This window comes from Rutilus rutilus (genome assembly GCF_951802725.1).
Source record: "Rutilus rutilus genome assembly, chromosome: 13".
NCBI lineage: Eukaryota > Metazoa > Chordata > Actinopteri > Cypriniformes > Leuciscidae > Rutilus > Rutilus rutilus.
The window spans coordinates 19247400-19266230 of NC_140218.1; the positions used below are offsets into that span (position 1 = coordinate 19247400).

Consider the following 18831-nt stretch of genomic DNA (forward strand, 5'->3'; position numbering starts at 1 on the left):
GATATCATAACACAATACACAATCAGAGAGAAATAATTATAAGTAATTGGCCGTTGCCTGTTTTAGATTATACAGCTACTGTATGTATATTGATATAGTTATTGTTGGGAGTGCTTTCTTTACATTCTGTATTTTTTAAGGCTGATTTGTGTTCATCAAATGCTACACATTCAACAGTGAATGCAGAACTAATATGACAGGAAGATGTCACTACTGAAGCACTAAAAGCATAACTATACAAATCAGGGGCCGTATTCACAAAGCATTTTATCTTACCACTAGGAGTACTCCTAAATCGCCCTAAAAGATTTTAGCTAGGAGTTTACTCTTAAAAGTTATTCACAACGCCTTTCAGACCTACTCTTAATAAAGAAAAATGACAACTCCTAAACTAAGAGTGAGTCTTCGTTGCTATGGATGACGTCATTACTCATGCACGAGCTTGACTGAAGTGACCACCTTGATTGGCTGATGATTGTAACGCGGGAATGATTCCAAACACCTCCCCTACGATGATGAGTGACAGGTCTGAGAATGCGTGCGCTACACAAGTAGTGCGAAGGACGGAAGATGATGAATAACTGAATAAATAGCCTAAATGAATAAAGAGTAAGGCAAAACAAATAGCCTAGTAGCCTAATGAAACATATGGATTGATGCAATATCTTTGCAACATTATTGAATTAATCTGTCACTATATGCCTCTGCCTACGTTTGCAAAAAGAAGAACATTTTAATTTGATTCACAATGAATTGTGTTCAATTGTGTGCTAATTGCGTTACAGTTAGTTTACATGCAATGAGTAGCCTAGTTTTGCTTGTTGTTGGTGGGGTTATTGCATCCCTAGTTATGCCTACTACAATGCAAAATTGTTCCCTCGCGATTGGAAGCTCCTGTAGCCGCCGCGTACGCATTTCAAAACATCGCAACGTGAAATGCCACAAAAAGCGGTTTGTGAATAGGTCTTAGTGAGTTAGGAATCCTCTCGCCTTCTTTTAAGCTGTCCCAGGCTTAGGTGCTACTTTTAGGGCTAAAATGCTTCGTGAATTACTCTTAGTCAAAAAAATTAGGAGTCCTAAAGTTACGAATGACACGCCCATTATTTTTAGGAGTTGCTCCTAGATTCGCCAGTTAGGAGCTACTTTTAGCCTTAAAATTCTTTGTGAATACGGCCCCAGAAGACTGCACAACGTACAACAGGCAGCCCCCCCCCCATATTGTGTGCAATATGTGCTCACTGTTTTTTGTGGTGTGATTTTGGAGTAGGCCTCCAGAGCCCCATTATCTCCATTGAGCCACATAGCGCAGCAGTGAAGCAGGGCGAGTCGGCGAGCTTCAGGTGTCGGGTTCACAGCGGAGCCCAGCCGGTGCGCTTGGAGTGGAAACCCACCAACAACCAGCCTCTTTCAGGTACACTGCTGCAATTCACTGTTATGTCAGTGTAATTAAAAGGTGATACCTGAATATTAATGAGTTTTTTTTGTTCATTAGATAACGTGAAGCTTGGTCCCGACAATTCTGTCATGACCATAACCAATGCCCAGGCCAAAAACCAGGGCACCTATCGCTGTGTGGCCAGCAACTTGTTCGGAATGACTCACAGCATTGTGTCGCTCATTGTGAGAGGTATAGCAACATTTAAAGCAATTTTCAAAAGAAAAGATGGTAGGAGGGGCACTTTTTTTGGAAAACCAGTTTGGAAACGAGCATTATTGCCATTTCATTTGGTGTGCACCATTTTCTGAATATTTCTGTTCAGATACTTTTGTTGCTCCATTCTCTTATACTTTTGTGTGATTTCATTCTTAGAATCTCCTAAGGCTGTAGTGACCCCTGCAGGACCGGTGCGAGTCAGGGTCGGCGATCCCATCAATCTCGAATGCCAGGCCGGCGGAGAGCCAAGACCCTCTGTGAGATGGCACAGATTGGACAACAACCGCAGGACGATGCTGAGCAGCCCTGTGCCTGCCGATACCAGTGCTGTCATGCAGGTTATGGGCTGTTTGTAGTCAAGCCGTTGTTGTTTACAGAATCATTTGCCTCTGTATGTTAATCAGAGAGTTTCATTCTATGTTCAGGTCTTAGTTGCACGGCCAGAAGACAGTGGCACATATGTGTGCACAGCACAGAATAACCAGGGCACGACTGAGACTCGTGTAGAGGTGTTTGTAGAAGGAGGGGCTCGGGTGCCAACTGTTCCCCGTGCCAGCGTCCGTGAGCCTTTGACAGTTGTGGTAGAAGGGTCAACTGCCACACTTCATTGTGATGCCCATGGTAGGTGCAACCGTAGGCAGCATTTGACAGTTATGATGGTTAAAACCCATAAATACATCTAAATTAAAGAGTGTGCCTTAAAGCTCTTGCATCTTACCTAAAGGATTCCCAAAGCCTACAATCACATGGTCTAAAGAACGGTCTTCTCTGCCGTGGAGACACAAGATAGTCGACAACAGCCTGGTCTTACCTAATGTGGGCCGTCAGGACTCTGGTCAATATGTCTGCAATGCCACTAACCACATGGGCACCAGTGAAGTCACCATCATGCTGGAAGTCGACAGTGAGCTTTATTCATTTATAGAGATGATCATTTGTATTCCTTGTTCACCTGATGCACATATACAAAGATTATTATTTTACACTTCAAAATAATATTATGCTTTGTTTTCAAGTAAAAATATACCTCAAACCAAATACATGTACTTGAAGCAAAATCGTATACTGTATTTAGACTTAAGAGAATAAATATTGAAAATCAATATTGAATGCATGCAACAAATTTGGAGACCATGTCAAACATTTAGATATTTATCATCACTTTTTTTGTTTGTTTGTTTGTCCTGAAGATAACGTAAAGATTAGTACCAACAATTCTGTCATGATCATTACCAATGCCCAGGCCAAAAAACAGGGCACCTATCTGTAATGAGGAGTCATCGGATTGAGGATCCATCTGCAGCTTTATTAACACAGAGTCGAAAACAGGTACAAACAAGGTCGAGGCAGGCAGCAAACATTCACAGAACAAGGACAGGCAAGAGGTCTGGGCAGGTAGCTGACAATCGTAATCCAAAAGACAGGCAAAGGTCGAGGCAGGCGGCAAGGAATCAAACAACGAGAGACAGTCCAAGATCAAACACAGAAAATAATCCACAGTAGAAAACGCTCAGAAATGATCACCACGGCAAATCAAGACTTCGCAACGGTGGTGTGTGTGTGGAGTGTTTAAATAGTGTTTGTGAGAAGAGCTGCAGGTGTGTGTGTAATCAGTCCCAGGTATGAGGGCCTATGGGATTTGTAGTCCGAATAGCAACAGTCAATATTCTGGTGAGAGCTCCCTCTGGTGACCTAGAGGAGGCGGAGTGGAAGCCTCTCCTGTAACAGAGCCCCCCCCCTGCGAGCGGCTCCTGACGCGAGGAGGCAGACGACGCCGGGGTCTTCCACGTGGTCGAGGGGCCGGTTTCTCCGGGTGCATCCTATGGAACTCCTCTGTGAGGGTAGGGTCGAGGATGTCATCCATGTTGACCCAGGATCGCTCTTCCGGACCGTACCCCTCCCAATCCACCAGGTATTGTAGCATAGCGCCCCGGCGCCTGGAGTCGAGTAACTCATGAACTTGGTACGCCTCCTCGCCTTCAACCAGGATAGGCGGGGGGGCCTGACCTTCGGCTCCACTCTCCGACTCTCCTCCCGGAACACCAGCGGGTTTAAGCAGCGAAACATGAAATGTGGGAGAGATACGATAGTTAGCAGGTAACTCTAAACGAAATGAAACTGGAGTAATTTGTCTAAGAATTTTGAAAGGACCCACATACCTAGGACTGAGTTTTCTGCATGGGTGTCTAAGGCGGAGGTCCCTTGTGGAAAGCCAAACCCACTGCCCTGGAGTGTACTCTGGACCTGGACGGCGGTGACGATTGGCCTGTTGTTCTTGTCTGTGTACTGCATGAAAGAGATGAGTGTGTGCTCGGTTCCAGACTTCCTCGCTATGCTGAAGCCAGTCAGTGACAGATGGTAGATCGGACGGTTCACCGGACCAAGGAAACAAGGGTGGTTGGTAGCCCAAGATGCACTTGAAGGGGGTCATCCCAGTGGCAGGTTTCTGCAGTGAATTTTGTGCGTATTCTGCCCACATTAAGTATCTACTCCAATCAGATTGGTTGTGTTGGCAATATGACCTGAGAAAACGGGTGAGTTCTTGATTTAATCGTTCAGTTTGCCCGTTGGACTGCGGATGATAACCAGAGGTGAGACTGATGTTCACGTTGAGCTGTTTAAAGAAAGCCGACCATACTCTGGAGGTAAACTGTGGACCTCTGTCTGACACAATGTCCTCAGGTAATCCATAGAAGCGGAAGACGTAGTTGCATAGGACCTCGGCTGTTTCAAAAGCAGTGGGAAGTTTAGACAAAGGAATGAGACGACATGCTTTGGAGAAACGGTCAATAACTGTCAGAATGGTGGTGTTGCCCTGGGAATTGGGGAGGTCGGTCACAAAATCAATGGCGATGTGGGACCAGGGACGCTGAGGAATTGGCAGGGGTTGAAGTAGACCAGCGGGTAATTGTCGAGGGCTTTTGGATGTGTTACATATGGTACAGTTCTTTACAAAGGTTGTGGTGTCTGTAGACATTGTGGGCCACCAAAATCGGTTAGTGAGGAGATGGTGAGTTGCTGTGATTCCAGGATGCCCTGAGCTGGGAGTCGAGTGGACCTGCTGAAGGAGTCTCTCCCTCAGTTGTTCGGGCACAAAGGTGAGATTGTGTGGGCAGTTTGATGGTGGAGGATTTTGGGTGTTGTATTGGTTAATCTCCGTCATGATGTCCCACTGAACTGGAGCAACGAGCAGTGTTTCGGGGATAATGTTCTCGTCAGGGTTATAATGAACTGGGTCTTCAAGTTGTCGTGACAGTGCATCAGCTTTGGTATTCTTGGAACCAGGTCTGTAGGTGACAATGAAATTGAAGCGAGTGAAAAACATGGCCCACCTTGCTTGACGAGGATTTAGTCGTTTAGCTGAACGTAGATATTCCAGGTTCTTGTGATCAGTGATTACTGTAAATGGATGCTGTGCCCCCTCTAACCAGTGACGCCATTCTTCTAGGGCGGCTTTCATGGCCAAGAGTTCACGATTGCCGACATCATAGTTTCTCTCTGCAGCGGATAATTTCCTGGAGAAGAAGGCGCATGGAAACATCTTTGCTGGGGATCCATGGCGTTGAGAGAGTATGGCCCCTATGCCTGTGTTGGAGGCATCCACCTCCACGATAAATGGAAGATCTGGATCAGGATGATGGAGAATGGGCGCAGAGGTGAAGCGTGTCTTGAGATCCTTGAATGCTTGCTGAGCATCAGGTGACCAGGAAAGGCGTGACGTGGAGCGTTTGGTCATGGCGGTTAGTGGAGCAGCGATCGTGCTGAAATCTCTTATGAATCTTCTATAGAAGTTCGCAAATCCAAGAAATCTCTGTAGCTCCTTCACTGAGCGTGGTTGAGGCCAGTCGAGCACTGATTTTACCTTGTTCTCATCCATTGCTACTCCCTCTCGACTGATGATGTATCCCAGGAAGGTTGTTGCCGTTTGGTGGTACTCGCATTTCTCGGCCTTGGCGTACAGTTGATGCTGGATTAGGCGTTGGAGTACTGATCTTACATGCTGGATGTGTTCTTCGAGAGAATTGGAGTAAATCAGGATATCATCAATGTACACTATTACCCATCTGTCGAGCATGTCACGGAAGACATCATTGATGAATGACTGAAACACAGAAGGACTATTTGCCAGGCCGAATGGCATAACCAAATATTCGTAGTGCCCCGAGGATGTTGAAAAAGCCGTTTTCCACTCGTCACCTTCTCTGATACGGATCAGATTATATGCACTGCGCAGGTCGAGTTTAGTGAAGTATCTAGCTTGACGGAGTTGTTCGAGTGCAGTAGGAACCAACGGCAAAGGGTATCGAAATTTAATGGTGATGTCGTTAAGGCCACGATAATCTATGCAAGGTCTCAAACCACCATCTTTTTTCTTGACGAAGAAGAACCCAGCTGATGCTGGGGATGTAGAGGGTCTGATGAAGCCTTTAGCCAGTTCTTCATTGATGTAAGATTTCATGGATTCTGATTCAGGTTGTGACAATGGAAATATTCTTCCCCTAGGGGGAGTTGTGCCGGGTAACAGATCAATGGCACAGTCACTGGAACGATGAGGTGGCAATTGTGATGCTTTAATTTTACTGAATGCTTCACTTAAATCGGAGTATTCGGTGGGCAAGCCCTGAATTACAGGAGTTTGTTCGTAAACGTCCATTTCGTGTATTGGCAAGGGATTAATGCGGGTGAGACAATGTTCATGGCAGACAGGATCCCACTGGATGATTTGTTCCTCCTTCCAGGAAATATGAGGATTGTGTTGACGCAACCATGGCAGACCAAGTATAATGGAATTGTGAGGGGAATGAATTATATAAAATCGAATAGCCTCCCTGTGTAAAACTCCAACCTGCATACGGACCTCCTCAGTGATGTGTGTGATCCTCCCCTCTCCAATGGGACGACCATCTAGTGCCTCCACTGCCAGACTGGGGTTACATCGTGTTAGAGTGAGTTTATGTTGTTGAGCAAATTCATGTGACATAAAGTTGCCAGCAGCACCTGAGTCTAACAAAGCAGACGTGGAAATAGTTCTATCTTGAACCGTTATTTTCACTGGGGTTTTAACACATGAAGAGGAATAATTTAACTGTGCGCTTTCACTCACTGCTTTGGAGATAGAAGACTTGGGCCGAATGGGGCATGATGTCTTCAGATGTCCGGCTTGGCCGCAGTACAAGCACAGATGGTGTTGAATTCGCCGCTCCCGTTCCTCAGGGGGTAAATGAGTGTAACCAAGCTGCATCGGTTCTGGATGGGAGGCTTGTCTCTCGGTGAACAGGTTGCGAGCAGGACGACGTGAGCGAATTAAATTGTCAATTTGAATTGTTAGTTCAATAAACTCATTAAGTGATCTTCCCTCATCGCGGCACGCTAATTCAGCTTGGAGTTCCAGATTTAACCCCTTTCTGAACAGCAGTTTTAACGGATCTTCTCCCCAGTTGGTTTGTGCCGCGAGAGTGCGAAATGACAATGCATATTCTGCCGCCGTTCTTCTCCCTTGACTTAGAGCGAGCAACTGATCACCAGCACTTTTACCTCCAACCGGATGTTCAAATACTTCTCTGAAGCGTTGAAGAAATACATTGAAGGAAGGGAAAGCAGTTCCGTCATCTCTCCATACTGCGGTAGCCCAGTCTAAAGCCCTTCCGGTTAGCAATGAGCAAACGAAAGATATCTTGCACGAATCTGCTGGGTACAAGGTAGGTTGCTGGTTTACAAACAGAGAGCATTGAAACAGGAATCCTTTGCATTTCGCTGGGTCTCCCTCAAATTTTCCGGGGAATGCAAGACGTGGGTTCACACTGGTGGAAGGAGTGGGAATGCTTTCAGTGGAAGGAGGTGACGGAGCCGCCGCGCCCTCTGCGGGTGTCACACGTAGCCCTTGTAGTGCTTTAACGAGTTCTTCAGTCAAAGAGGTTAGATGAGCGAGTTGTTGCTGATGTACTGCGAGTTGGTGGGCTTGAGCTGATAGTTCAGATGACAATTGCGTGATGGCTGCTGGATCGCTTGTTGGCGAAGTCTTCTGTAATGAGGAGTCATCGGATTGAGGATCCATCTGCAGCTTTATTAACAGAGTCGAAAACAGGTACAAACAAGGTCGAGGCAGGCAGCAAACATTCACAGAACAAGGACAGGCAAGAGGTCTGGGCAGGTAGCTGACAATCGTAATCCAAAAGACAGGCAAAGGTCGAGGCAGGCGGCAAGGAATCAAACAACGAGAGACAGTCCAAGATCAAACACAGAAAATAATCCACAGTAGAAAACGCTCAGAAATGATCACCACGGCAAATCAAGACTTCGCAACGGTGGTGTGTGTGTGGAGTGTTTAAATAGTGTTTGTGAGATGAGCTGCAGGTGTGTGTGTAATCAGTCCCAGGTATGAGGGCCTATGGGATTTGTAGTCCGAATAGCAACAGTCAATATTCTGGTGAGAGCTCCCTCTGGTGACCTAGAGGAGGCGGAGTGGAAGCCTCTCCTGTAACACTATCGCTGTGTGGCACATATTAATAATAAATAAATAATAATAAATAATAAATAATATTCTCATTCAATATTTGGTCTTGTTTGCCAGAAAAACAAATCTAAACACATGAACACACATAATTGTACATCATTTGAACTTTTCTCAAGATATTAATACTTTTACGATAATATATTTGGAATTAATTTATTATCATTTTTAATGGGCAAACTTATGTTTTATGCATAAACCTTACCTCATGTGAGATTTAAACTTGATGCCAGTTGGGGAAATACACTAAAATCCTAAAAAAAAACTAATAAAAATATCTTACACACTTTTACTTTTAAGTACAGTACTTTTACTCTAATTTTTTTAGATTTAGATTTATTTTGCTTTAGTTTAGATATTTATACTGGAATACATAACCTTTTTTTTCTTTTCTTTCATTTTAGCTGCTGTCCAAATTCCTCAAACAAGTGTGAAGCATGTTTTCCTGTTCTTGTAAAGCTCTCTAACATGAGCCAGCTGTAATTAACCAACATCCTCTAACTGACATTTCTTTGGTTGGAGCAGCCCCACCCTATGCCACTTCCTTGCCCGATGACGTGTCAGTGCGAGTGGGTGAAGTAGTCCGACTGCAGTGCCTGGCCCATGGCACTCCACCCCTGCGTTATGAGTGGACTAAGGTCAACGGCAGCTTGCCTCCTACTGCTCAGCTGCAAGGAGGAGACCTCCAGATCAACCTGGCCAAGGAGAACGATGCTGGGACATACAAGTGTGTGGCCAGCAACAAAGTTGGCAAAAGTGAAGCGCTGGCCAAAGTCTCTGTCCGATGTGAGTGTTGTCATTTCAGTATCATGCATACATCATGCATTCTCTCAATCTCACAAAGTGATCATCAGATGAATTGTCACTGGCATTCAGCTTGACCTCTGACCCCTGTGTCCTGCAGCACCCCTGTCGGTGAAAGTGTCCCCACAGGTGGAAGTGAAGGCTCTGGGCAGTGCTGTGGAGTTTACCTGTGCTGCTAAAGGAGGGGCTCAGATTGAGATGGAGTGGCTGAAGGAGGGTGGAGTTCTTCCGCCAAATCATCACATTAAAGATGGAGTGCTCAGGTGACATTATCTGATATAAACATGGACTATCAAACATTTAAAGGGTTAGTTCACCCCAAAAGGAAAATGATCCCATAATTTACTCACCCTCAAACTGTCCTAGGTGTATATGACTTTCTTCTTTCAGCCAAACACAATCAGAGATAAATTATCAGAGATATTGTCTCTTCCAAGCTTTATAATGAGAATGAACGGTACCCTAGATTTTGAAGCCCAAAAAGCACATCCATCCATTATAAAAGTGCTCCACACGGCTCCAGGGGGTTAATAAAGGCCTTCTGAAGCGAAACAATGAGTTTTTGTAAGAAAAATATCCATATTTATATTTTCATAAACTGTAATCACTGGCTTCCGATAAGGGCCATACACGAATTGAGTTCTGGCAGAACGTTGACCTCTGACCTGACGCATGAAGAGCCAGGATATTTTTTAATATAACTCCGATTGTGTTTGGCTGAAAGTCATATACACCTAGGATGGCTTGAGGGTGAGTAAAATATGGGATTCATTTTTGGGCAAACTAACCCTTTAACAATAAAATTCAGATAAAAAAAAACACCAGAATGGGAAACAAGGGTGCAGATGTAAAATAAAATAGGATATGATTCAGTAGTCTTCTTCAGTGTCACATGACCCTTCAGAAATAATTCTAATTATATAAATATGCTGTTTTTATGCTCAAGAAAGATATTTTTTGTTATGAATGTTGTGCTGCTGTATATGTTTGTGGAAACTGCGATTAAAAAAAAAATCAGGATTCTTTGATGAATAGAGAAGAACAGAATTTTTTTTTTATGAAAATTTTTACTGTATGTGTACTATAATAAATTGTTTAGCAATTATATATAAGTTCAACTGATTATGTCAAAATGATGACATTGCTGAATAATTTTGTATTTTATTGGTACAGTCGAGAAAGTCAAGATCTTTAGAACTCTAACAAAATCTTAATTCCTTGCTATGTTTATGTTATGTTAAATAATATTAATGGTGTAGAAGATATGATATGGGATATGGGATAGTTCTCACAATAAAATACATAATATTTGTGCCCCTAATGCTTTAAATTATTATGCTGCGTATCCTTTATTCATAATCTTTGTTCTTATTTGTGCAGAATCGAGAACCTTGAGCAAAGCAATGAGGGAATCTACACCTGCAGAGCTACAAGTCTGTTTGGACAGGCTCAGGACAGTGCTAAACTCACCATTCAAGGTCCCTTATGACACCCAAAATACAATATGTTTCCAAATCTTTGGTTAACTAGACTTTAAAAACCCACTGACTGTGCTTTTTGTCTTCACAGCTCTACCCAAAGTGAAGATCAACGTGCGCACGTCAGTACAGACGGTGATGGTGGGCAACTCTGTGGAGTTTGAGTGCCATGCGATCGGTGACCCCGAACCCACAGTTCGCTGGAGTAAAGTGGGAGGCTCGCTTCCTGATCACGTGGAAATAAGGGGGAACATCCTGAGGATTGATCAAGTGACCGAATCGGATTCAGGACAGTACCGCTGCACTGCCACTAATAATGTTGGATCAGAGCATTCCCATGTGGTCCTTAATATCCAGTGTGAGTACATTATTATATCCAGGATGTTTATGATGTTTCTTTTGCCATTGGTTTTAATTTGTATGGTGCTCAGGGTCTCCTACAAATGGAGTCTCATATTGCAGTGCACAGTATTAAAGGGAAATGCTTTGGGTGTAACTGAATCCTGAAACATATGCATTTTGTAGCCTTGCCTCAGATTGCTGCACAGCCTGAGGCAAAGGAAGTGACAGTTGGCTCTGATGCGATCTTGCCCTGCATCGCATCCGGATACCCAGTCCCAACCATCATATGGTCAAAGGTAACCCTTATGTTTCATGGCTTAACTCGACCTAATTTTTTACCCTAAACCCATATGTTCACTCAGCAGCGTATTACAGTTGTCAGTCCTGTTTAGAGTTCTAAATATGGTTCAGAAAGTGATTCTTTGTCCTCATCTTACAGGTGGAGAATGAGTTACCCTCTAAGTGCAGACAGGATGGACATGTCCTGACAGTCCCTGGTGTCACACACTCAGATTCAGGAACGTATGTGTGTACAGCTGCTAATAAGCAGGGGAAAGTTGAGGCCTTCACCAGACTCAATGTTCATGGTTGGTTATATATTATACAAGTCTGTTAGGTCTTAAGTGGAAATACTGCTTGTCTGTAATTGTGGCTTTGTGATGGCAGCAATGATTTCACATGTATGGTTGGATAATAGACAAGTATAGGTTTGCTTCCACATCTTCACAGGAATTGCACACCTGGTTAAGTGTCATTTAGCAGATATTTTTATCTGTGCTTGTAGAGTGTCTTGTAGATTGAATATTTGGAAACATTCACAAGCAAGACATGTTTTTCATGAGCTATTTCTTCCACTGAAGATTTTCCGAAATGTTCTACTGCTTGTCTCTCTAACATTCGGTCTGTGTTCATGTGGTCTTTCAGAGAGAGTGATGCCCTACTTTACCCAGGAGCCTCTCTCATACCTCACACTGCCCACCATCAAAAACTCCTACAAAGCATTCAGCATCAAAATTACCTTCAAGCCGGACAATGCTGATGGTAAGGTCCCTCTAAACTATTTTACTGCACCAAAGCTGTTTTAAATATACAGAGTCTGTCATCTGTCTGTCAGAGTCTGTTCATTTCGCTGTCATTACTTAAAAAAACAATGTTTTTTAAGTTGAAGTGTTGAAAATAGAAATAAAATAGAATAGAATTCTATTATTTATTCACCTTCATGTTGTTCCAAACTTGTTCCATGACTTTGTAACAGAAATTTTTTTATTTTGAAGATTCTTCCTGCTGGTCTTTTTCATAATGACTGTGGCTTATTGTATGCAAATCACCTGCTTAAAGATTCTTCAAAATGTCTAATTGTTTGTTCCACCGAAGAAAGGAAGTCATACAGGTTTGGAAAATCATGAGAATTTTTATTTTTAAAATAACTTTCTCTTTAAAGGTTATGAGCAGTGTTACATGTACTATATGAAGGGCACACTGTTTCTAAAATGTTTAGTCCTTGTATGTAAACTCAATTATTCTTTTTGTTCTTTACCCTCCTTCAACTCTCTTTGGTATGAAGGGCTCATTTTGTATGCCGGTGAGTCTGCTTGCTTGCCTGAGAGTGTCTGAGTGCACATGCTGCAAGATTTAATAATGTCATGCAGCAATGCAGCTCAGCATACTCTCATTGGGCCCTTAGAATGGCCCTAATAAACATATGCAGGCATGACTAGAGATATGATGTCCATCAAGGCACTTCTGCTTCTCATTGAGTTGGTTGCAGCATGATGCAGGAACGTTATCATGGACCGACTGAAGCTTTTACGCCTTTTAGTGACACTTAGAGTATACAGCATGTGTGCAAAGTTGGGGTTTTTGAAATAAATCATTTCAGATATTACAAGAGAATTTAGGCATCGCATCATTCTAATGTACAGCTTTAAAAAATGCCATTTATTTTGAGATTTGTTAAAGATTACATTTAACAGTGTTATTAAATTGATCATTATTAATGTTTTTAAAGATAAACTTTAAGTGAGCATTAAATGATGGTGAAGGTAATCTAAATGCGAAAATTAGCATGTACAATTAAATATACAATATCGACAGATACCAATAAATAGGGCTGCACGATGAATAGTAATACAACTGTAATCGCATAGTGGGATTATCAAATTGCAAAGGCTGCAAATTAATTATGATGGGGAACGGCCACCTCGGTCACTATAATAATAATAAATTATTATTTTATAGCTATATTGATATATATAATCACAAAATTTTGGCTTCTAAACAAGCGCAGCATTTCATATTTTATTTTATATCACAATTTTTATCACAAAAATTGCTATTAGAGTTTTCCCCCAAATTGTGCTGCCCTATCAATAAAAAATATAAAATTGCTAATATCTGCTGATAACTAATATGGTAACAATATATTGTGCATCCCTACATGAAATAAAACTGATGCTTATGTTTCAGCAAGCTCATCGATGGTTCTTTTTGAATGCTGACTAATACCCTCGATCTATACCAGTGGTTCTCAAAAGGTTTTGCTTTTGAAACTGAAGCAGTGATCCAGCACAGTACCAGTACCAATTTTTGGTTTGCAACCTATCAGTTGAGAGCCACTGGTCCGTACTACCCCATGTGATGGAGACAGGGCAGAGTCATGGCATGTGCCCATGCATGTGGCTTGCGTTGGCAGTGATTGGCATTGTGAGATGCTGAACATGGCAGCTTTCCCCTCAGCATGCTGCTTTACTTTCAGTTTAAAAAAGGGCTTTGTGCTTTGGCAAACTCCATGGTTAGGTAGGGGGAATGCTGCATTGGACTTATCTTTTCTTTTCATCTCCAGGTATGATCATTTATAATGGACAAAAGAAGACAACAGGAGCTGACTTCATATCTTTTGGGTTGGTGGGCGGCCGCCCTGAATTCAGGTGCATTACCTTTCAATATCATACCAATCTCAGAGAACATTTTGCTTCTAAAACTGGATATAACGTTGGCTTTTTGATTTGATGTTCCAAATGTGCATATTTTTCTTCCACAGGTTTGACGTGGGCTCTGGGATGGCAACTATTCGTTACCCTACTGCCATTAAACTGGGCGAGTTTCACACAGTGCAGCTCTATAGGAATCAGACTCAGGGCTCTCTTTTTGTGGATGGAGAAGCTCCTATAAATGGAACCTCACAGGTGCATATTCCTCTCTCCATATCCCTAATTAATATGCTGTTTTGTGGTGGTATCATGGCAGTTAAACAAATGGAAACACGTTGTGTGTCCGAGCAGGGAAAATTCAAGGGCCTGGATCTGAATGAGGAGCTTTTTGTTGGCGGTTATCCAAATTACAGCACGCTTGCTAAAACTGCAGACCTCAAGACAGGGTTTGTTGGTGAGAAAACCCTTATGTTATTCTGTGCTATATTAATTTCATAGGAATGTATCATTAGTAGCTTTCATATAAATAGCCTTCTTTCACTGAGTTTTTGTCTTTCTTTAAGGCTGTATCAAGCAGCTGATAATCCAAGGTGATGAGGTCATTTTCAAGGACCTTGATAAAAGTTCCACTGGAGTTTCGAATTGTCCCACATGCAAGGACCGCCCATGTCAGGTAAAATTATTCTTTGAATCAGCATGCACAGTGACCCCAGTATTTGGACACCTGCGTAAGTCACACAAAAATATGTGAATTTTATTGCTGAAGAAACAAAATATCAAGTATCATGTGATGCTAGTCCTTAGGACTAATGTCACTTTTCTAGGTAGGCACAAACCACAGTGATTTTAGGTGAATGAATAAAGTCAAATACTTGTCATTTTTTGTCTTATATGATTTTTCTCCAACTTTTTTGGGGCCAGTGTATGTTTTTTGTGTTATTGGCCTGTGAAAACCGATTACCTAAAGTAATGTGTGCGTTTCAGAATGGTGGAGTGTGTGCGGATTCTGTAGCCAGTCTCTATAAATGCAATTGCCAGAGAGGATTCACAGGGAGCAACTGCCAGCATCACTCCTCCTCGCACTGCCACTCAGGTCAGAATTTTTAAAAGCAGGATCAGCATCACTCCTGCTTAGCTTCATAAGCTACGTTTCCATCTAAAGTTGTGAATTTAACTTGTGGGCAAAATTTGAATATCACATAAAATAACAGTGAATAAAGCACTGTTTCCATCCCATGTTCAAGAGAACAAAAATCGTCACTTCCTGAGAAATTAGCACAAAATATCTGTAAGTTGCTGCAATCTGCAGAGGAAGCCATAACTAAGCCACTTTATACACTATAAATGACTTGCGCCTCAGAGGACGCAGACAAAATGTAATAAACGCTGTCATATTATCTTGCGTTCTGAGTGCTGGTGTTTGGGTACGCAATCGTGCGAGGCAGTCCTGGGAAGTAATTATACCCAACCATTTTAAAGACAGACTTTGACTCAGGCATTTCAGAATGACCAAATTAACATTTGAGATGGGCTGCAATGTCTTCTCATCAGATAAAAATTGTCTGCCTCAATTGAGCACATAAGTTTTGTTTTTTTTATGCATATTTTAAGAATTTATGTGCATAATGTTGTTTCCATCCATTTTTTAATGTGATATCCAAAAATGTATGTTAACTGCAACAGAGGCCTGTGGACCAGATGCCACCTGCATTAACCGACCCAGTGGTTTGGGCTATGACTGCCGCTGTCACTTGGGAAAGTCTGGAGTGAAGTGCATGGATGGTAAAGCTCAATATCATTCACATTTAAAGTTCCCTGAGCACTTTAAGGTCAACTGTGGTTCTCACTTAGCCTCTTCTTGACAATCACAGGTACTCTGGTAACGACACCATTGTTTGATGGAGACGTATCATACATCGCATATCCTCCTCTCACTAATATTCATAATGACCTCCGCATCGAGATGGAGTTTAAGCCCATGGATTTTGATGGGTTGATGTTCTTTAGTGGAGGCAAAAAGATGAAAGTGGAGGACTTTGTGACGTTATCTATGGTAGATGGACATGTCGAGTTCCGATATGAACTTGGTACAGGTGAGAGATCTGATAATCAAATCATGATATATTCTTTGCAAATTGTTGTTTATTATATATTTTCTTTCCAGTTCAAGCTAAATACATTTTCATTTCCGTGCTCTCAGGTCAAGCTGTTCTGCGCAGTCAAGAGCCCGTGTCTCTGGGTCAGTGGCATCATGTGGTGGCCGAACGGCTCTATAAAGACGGCTCCTTGAAGGTGGACCATGCACGAGAGATCACAAGGTCCTCTCCAGGCAAGGCCCTAGGTCTTAATATCCACACACCCATGTATCTGGGAGGAGTGCCCAGCATGGACATCTTGCCCAAACCTGCAAATGTTAGCATGCTGTTTGATGGATGCATAGGAGAGGTGAGAATGTATTGCATTGAATTGTTGTTTGCATTACAGCCCACAGTCGTGTTTGGAAATGAAATGGTTTCTTTTGGCTTTGTTTTTCTTTACAGGTCTTCATTAATGGAAAGAAGGTGGATCTCTCATACAGCTTCACTGAGAGCAGTGCCATCAGCCAGTGTGAAGATGGCAGCCCATGTGACCGCAGGCCTTGTCTGCACGGAGGCACATGTATGGCCAGTGCTGAGTACGAGTACCAGTGCCTTTGCCCTGAAGGACACGAGGGTGAGTTACTCAACCAACTTTCAAGTAGAGAGACTTTATATAATATAATATAATATAATATAATATAATATAATATAATATAATATAATATAATATAATATAATATAATATAATATAATATAATAATAGTGTGTGTGTGTGTGTGTATATATATATATATATTTCATGTATTTTTTATATATATTTTAAAGGGATCAGGGATGGATTTGTAAAATGATTTTAATGTTTCTTGAAATTTTCATATAATATTAATAAAGTTTTTTTGCACAAAAAAATGTGATGTGACACTGAAGACTGGAGTAATGATGCTGAAAATTCTGCTTTGCCAACAAAGGATTAAATTACATTTTAAAATATATTCAAATAGAAAACAGTTATTTTAAATTGTAAAAATATTTAAACAATTTTAGTTTTTTTTGTTGTTGTTGTATTTTTTAATCAAATAAAAGAGGTGAGTATAAGAGACTTCTTTCAAAAACATTAAAAAACTCACCAATCCCAAACTTTTGAACGGCAGTGTATATACTGTGTATGTGGCTCCTTTAAGGTTTGTCAGCAAATGACCACTGTTGTGATTGGCAACCTCATAAATAGGAAAAAATATCAATGCCCACTCCCTATTGCACACGAGTAAGTGTTTTGAAACAATCCATATAAAACCATCCTTTACAGACAACACATTATGAACTCATTTACTTACGGTTTGCGATGTAACTGCTGTCATATCCAATACAGTTGGCTGCTAAAAACAAAAGTTTCTTTGCAAACTCTCCATTACACTGTGCCTCATTCACAAAACGAAATGCTCCGAACAAACATATAATCGTCCAGCGCGATCCATGACGCTGTTAAATCCAGGGATCCTTCTGAAGTCTGTACAGAGAAGCAAACCAGCCATTTAAACTGGATGCGTATAAAACGAATGCTCTTTCACTCTTCCATTTGTCCTGTTGTCGACAGACTCAAGCGTGCATCTGTGTACTGTATTCAGTGTAAACAGCGTCAGTGATTGTAATGGGTTCTATTTGCTTTTGACACGATGTGATGCAATGCTCACATCCAGTGTAGGCAAATGTCAGCCATTAAGCAACTGAATGCCAGTGAATGAATGCTATGGTGCGATGATGTATAACTATTTGTCGATGTCTTGCTCTAAAGGCAGTTATATGAAAATGAATTTGCCCATGTCACATTACGTCACCCAATATCAAAATGTTTTAATGGTTCAAAGACATCCTGCATGTTAAGCTTGCTAAGGCTCTGAAAATCCTCATTATTAAATTTTATTTCAAAGAATTATTTAATCCAGATTTTCTTCCTTTTTTCCCCCCCATATTTGGGTGTTCTTCAGGTGACCGTTGTGAAATAGTGAGGGACACCTGTCGAGATTCTTCTCAGTGCCAGAATGGTGGCAGCTGTGTGAATAACCAATGTGTGTGTCTGGCCGGATACACAGGCCGAAACTGTGAGAAAGGTCAGTTCACAACTGCTAGATGTTTAACACATTGTTTTGCAAAATATTTTTGCATATGATCTCTGCCTTCTGATTAGCAACTTGCATTGCTGCAAATGTAGGTATATTGTACAGTTCTTGCATTTATTTTTATATTTTATTGTACATAATTGTCAACTCATTCTATGCAGTCAACTTTATCATTAAGAATATATTATGAGGAGAATGGTGCTAGGTATTATATTTATCAATGTACGCTTTTATTTTACAAACCTTAGTCTTGGGCACAATAAAGGCTAATGTACATTTCCACTGTTATTGCCATGAGATTCATAGAACAGATACAATTCACTTGTGACCCAAATAGCTGTATGAGCAAAAAATATGATAATGTCAAAATGTTAGTTTTGGGAATTCACAAAAATCATTCGGGCCCAAGTCTCCCGCACCAATGTTATTTTAGTATTATTCATATTTTTTGGTTTTCATTCTAATCGTTGTTTGAGTTTTAGCAATTTTGCTATGTGCTTTTGTAATTTTATTCGTTTTTTAATACTTCAATTTATTTTACTTTTAGTGATTTTAGTACTTCAGCTTAAACTTATTTTATTTCACATATCTTATTTCAGCTTTTCTCAGTTAATGGAAATAATTTTACAGTTTTTGCTTTGGTTAACAATAACAACACTGTTCCATACAACTATTCTACATTACATGTCTTAATGTCATTCAAGATGAGATAAACATGCAGCTAACCAACGCCAATATATCTGCAATGTGACTCTAAATCGTTTTATTATTCTTACTGATATTCTTATTAGGTCTCTTTACACCCCGTTTGCCTCATTTGTCATTTAACAGAATTCACTTTCTCTGTGGGAGTAAAGACATTTCTCTGTAGTTTCATAGCATTCGACTGAAGCGCAGCTGTAAGTGATTCATCATAA

At 41.4% G+C, this 18831-nt stretch overlaps 1 protein-coding gene across 9 annotated transcripts in view; it reads left to right on the forward strand.

The window, feature by feature from the left end:
* The window catches only part of hspg2 (heparan sulfate proteoglycan 2), a 116307-nt gene that overhangs the window by 89084 nt on the left and 8392 nt on the right, over positions 1 to 18831 (forward strand). For 7 of the 9 annotated variants that reach the window (XM_084429068.1, XM_084429071.1, XM_084429072.1 and 4 more), the window contains 23 exons: positions 1268 to 1411; positions 1493 to 1627; positions 1811 to 1992; positions 2080 to 2275; positions 2379 to 2558; positions 8691 to 8951; positions 9070 to 9232; positions 10350 to 10447; positions 10539 to 10805; positions 10973 to 11085; positions 11229 to 11376; positions 11714 to 11830; positions 12354 to 12371; positions 13632 to 13716; positions 13830 to 13974; positions 14071 to 14173; positions 14283 to 14392; positions 14704 to 14812; positions 15403 to 15501; positions 15591 to 15812; positions 15920 to 16164; positions 16260 to 16431; positions 17783 to 17905. In XM_084429068.1, coding sequence (XP_084285194.1) covers positions 1268 to 1411; positions 1493 to 1627; positions 1811 to 1992; positions 2080 to 2275; positions 2379 to 2558; positions 8691 to 8951; positions 9070 to 9232; positions 10350 to 10447; positions 10539 to 10805; positions 10973 to 11085; positions 11229 to 11376; positions 11714 to 11830; positions 12354 to 12371; positions 13632 to 13716; positions 13830 to 13974; positions 14071 to 14173; positions 14283 to 14392; positions 14704 to 14812; positions 15403 to 15501; positions 15591 to 15812; positions 15920 to 16164; positions 16260 to 16431; positions 17783 to 17905 — 3435 coding nt within the window. The remainder of the gene's footprint in view (positions 1 to 1267; positions 1412 to 1492; positions 1628 to 1810; positions 1993 to 2079; positions 2276 to 2378; positions 2559 to 8690; positions 8952 to 9069; positions 9233 to 10349; positions 10448 to 10538; positions 10806 to 10972; positions 11086 to 11228; positions 11377 to 11713; positions 11831 to 12353; positions 12372 to 13631; positions 13717 to 13829; positions 13975 to 14070; positions 14174 to 14282; positions 14393 to 14703; positions 14813 to 15402; positions 15502 to 15590; positions 15813 to 15919; positions 16165 to 16259; positions 16432 to 17782; positions 17906 to 18831) is intronic. The other 2 variants (XM_084429069.1, XM_084429070.1) reach the window with 1 other exon arrangement.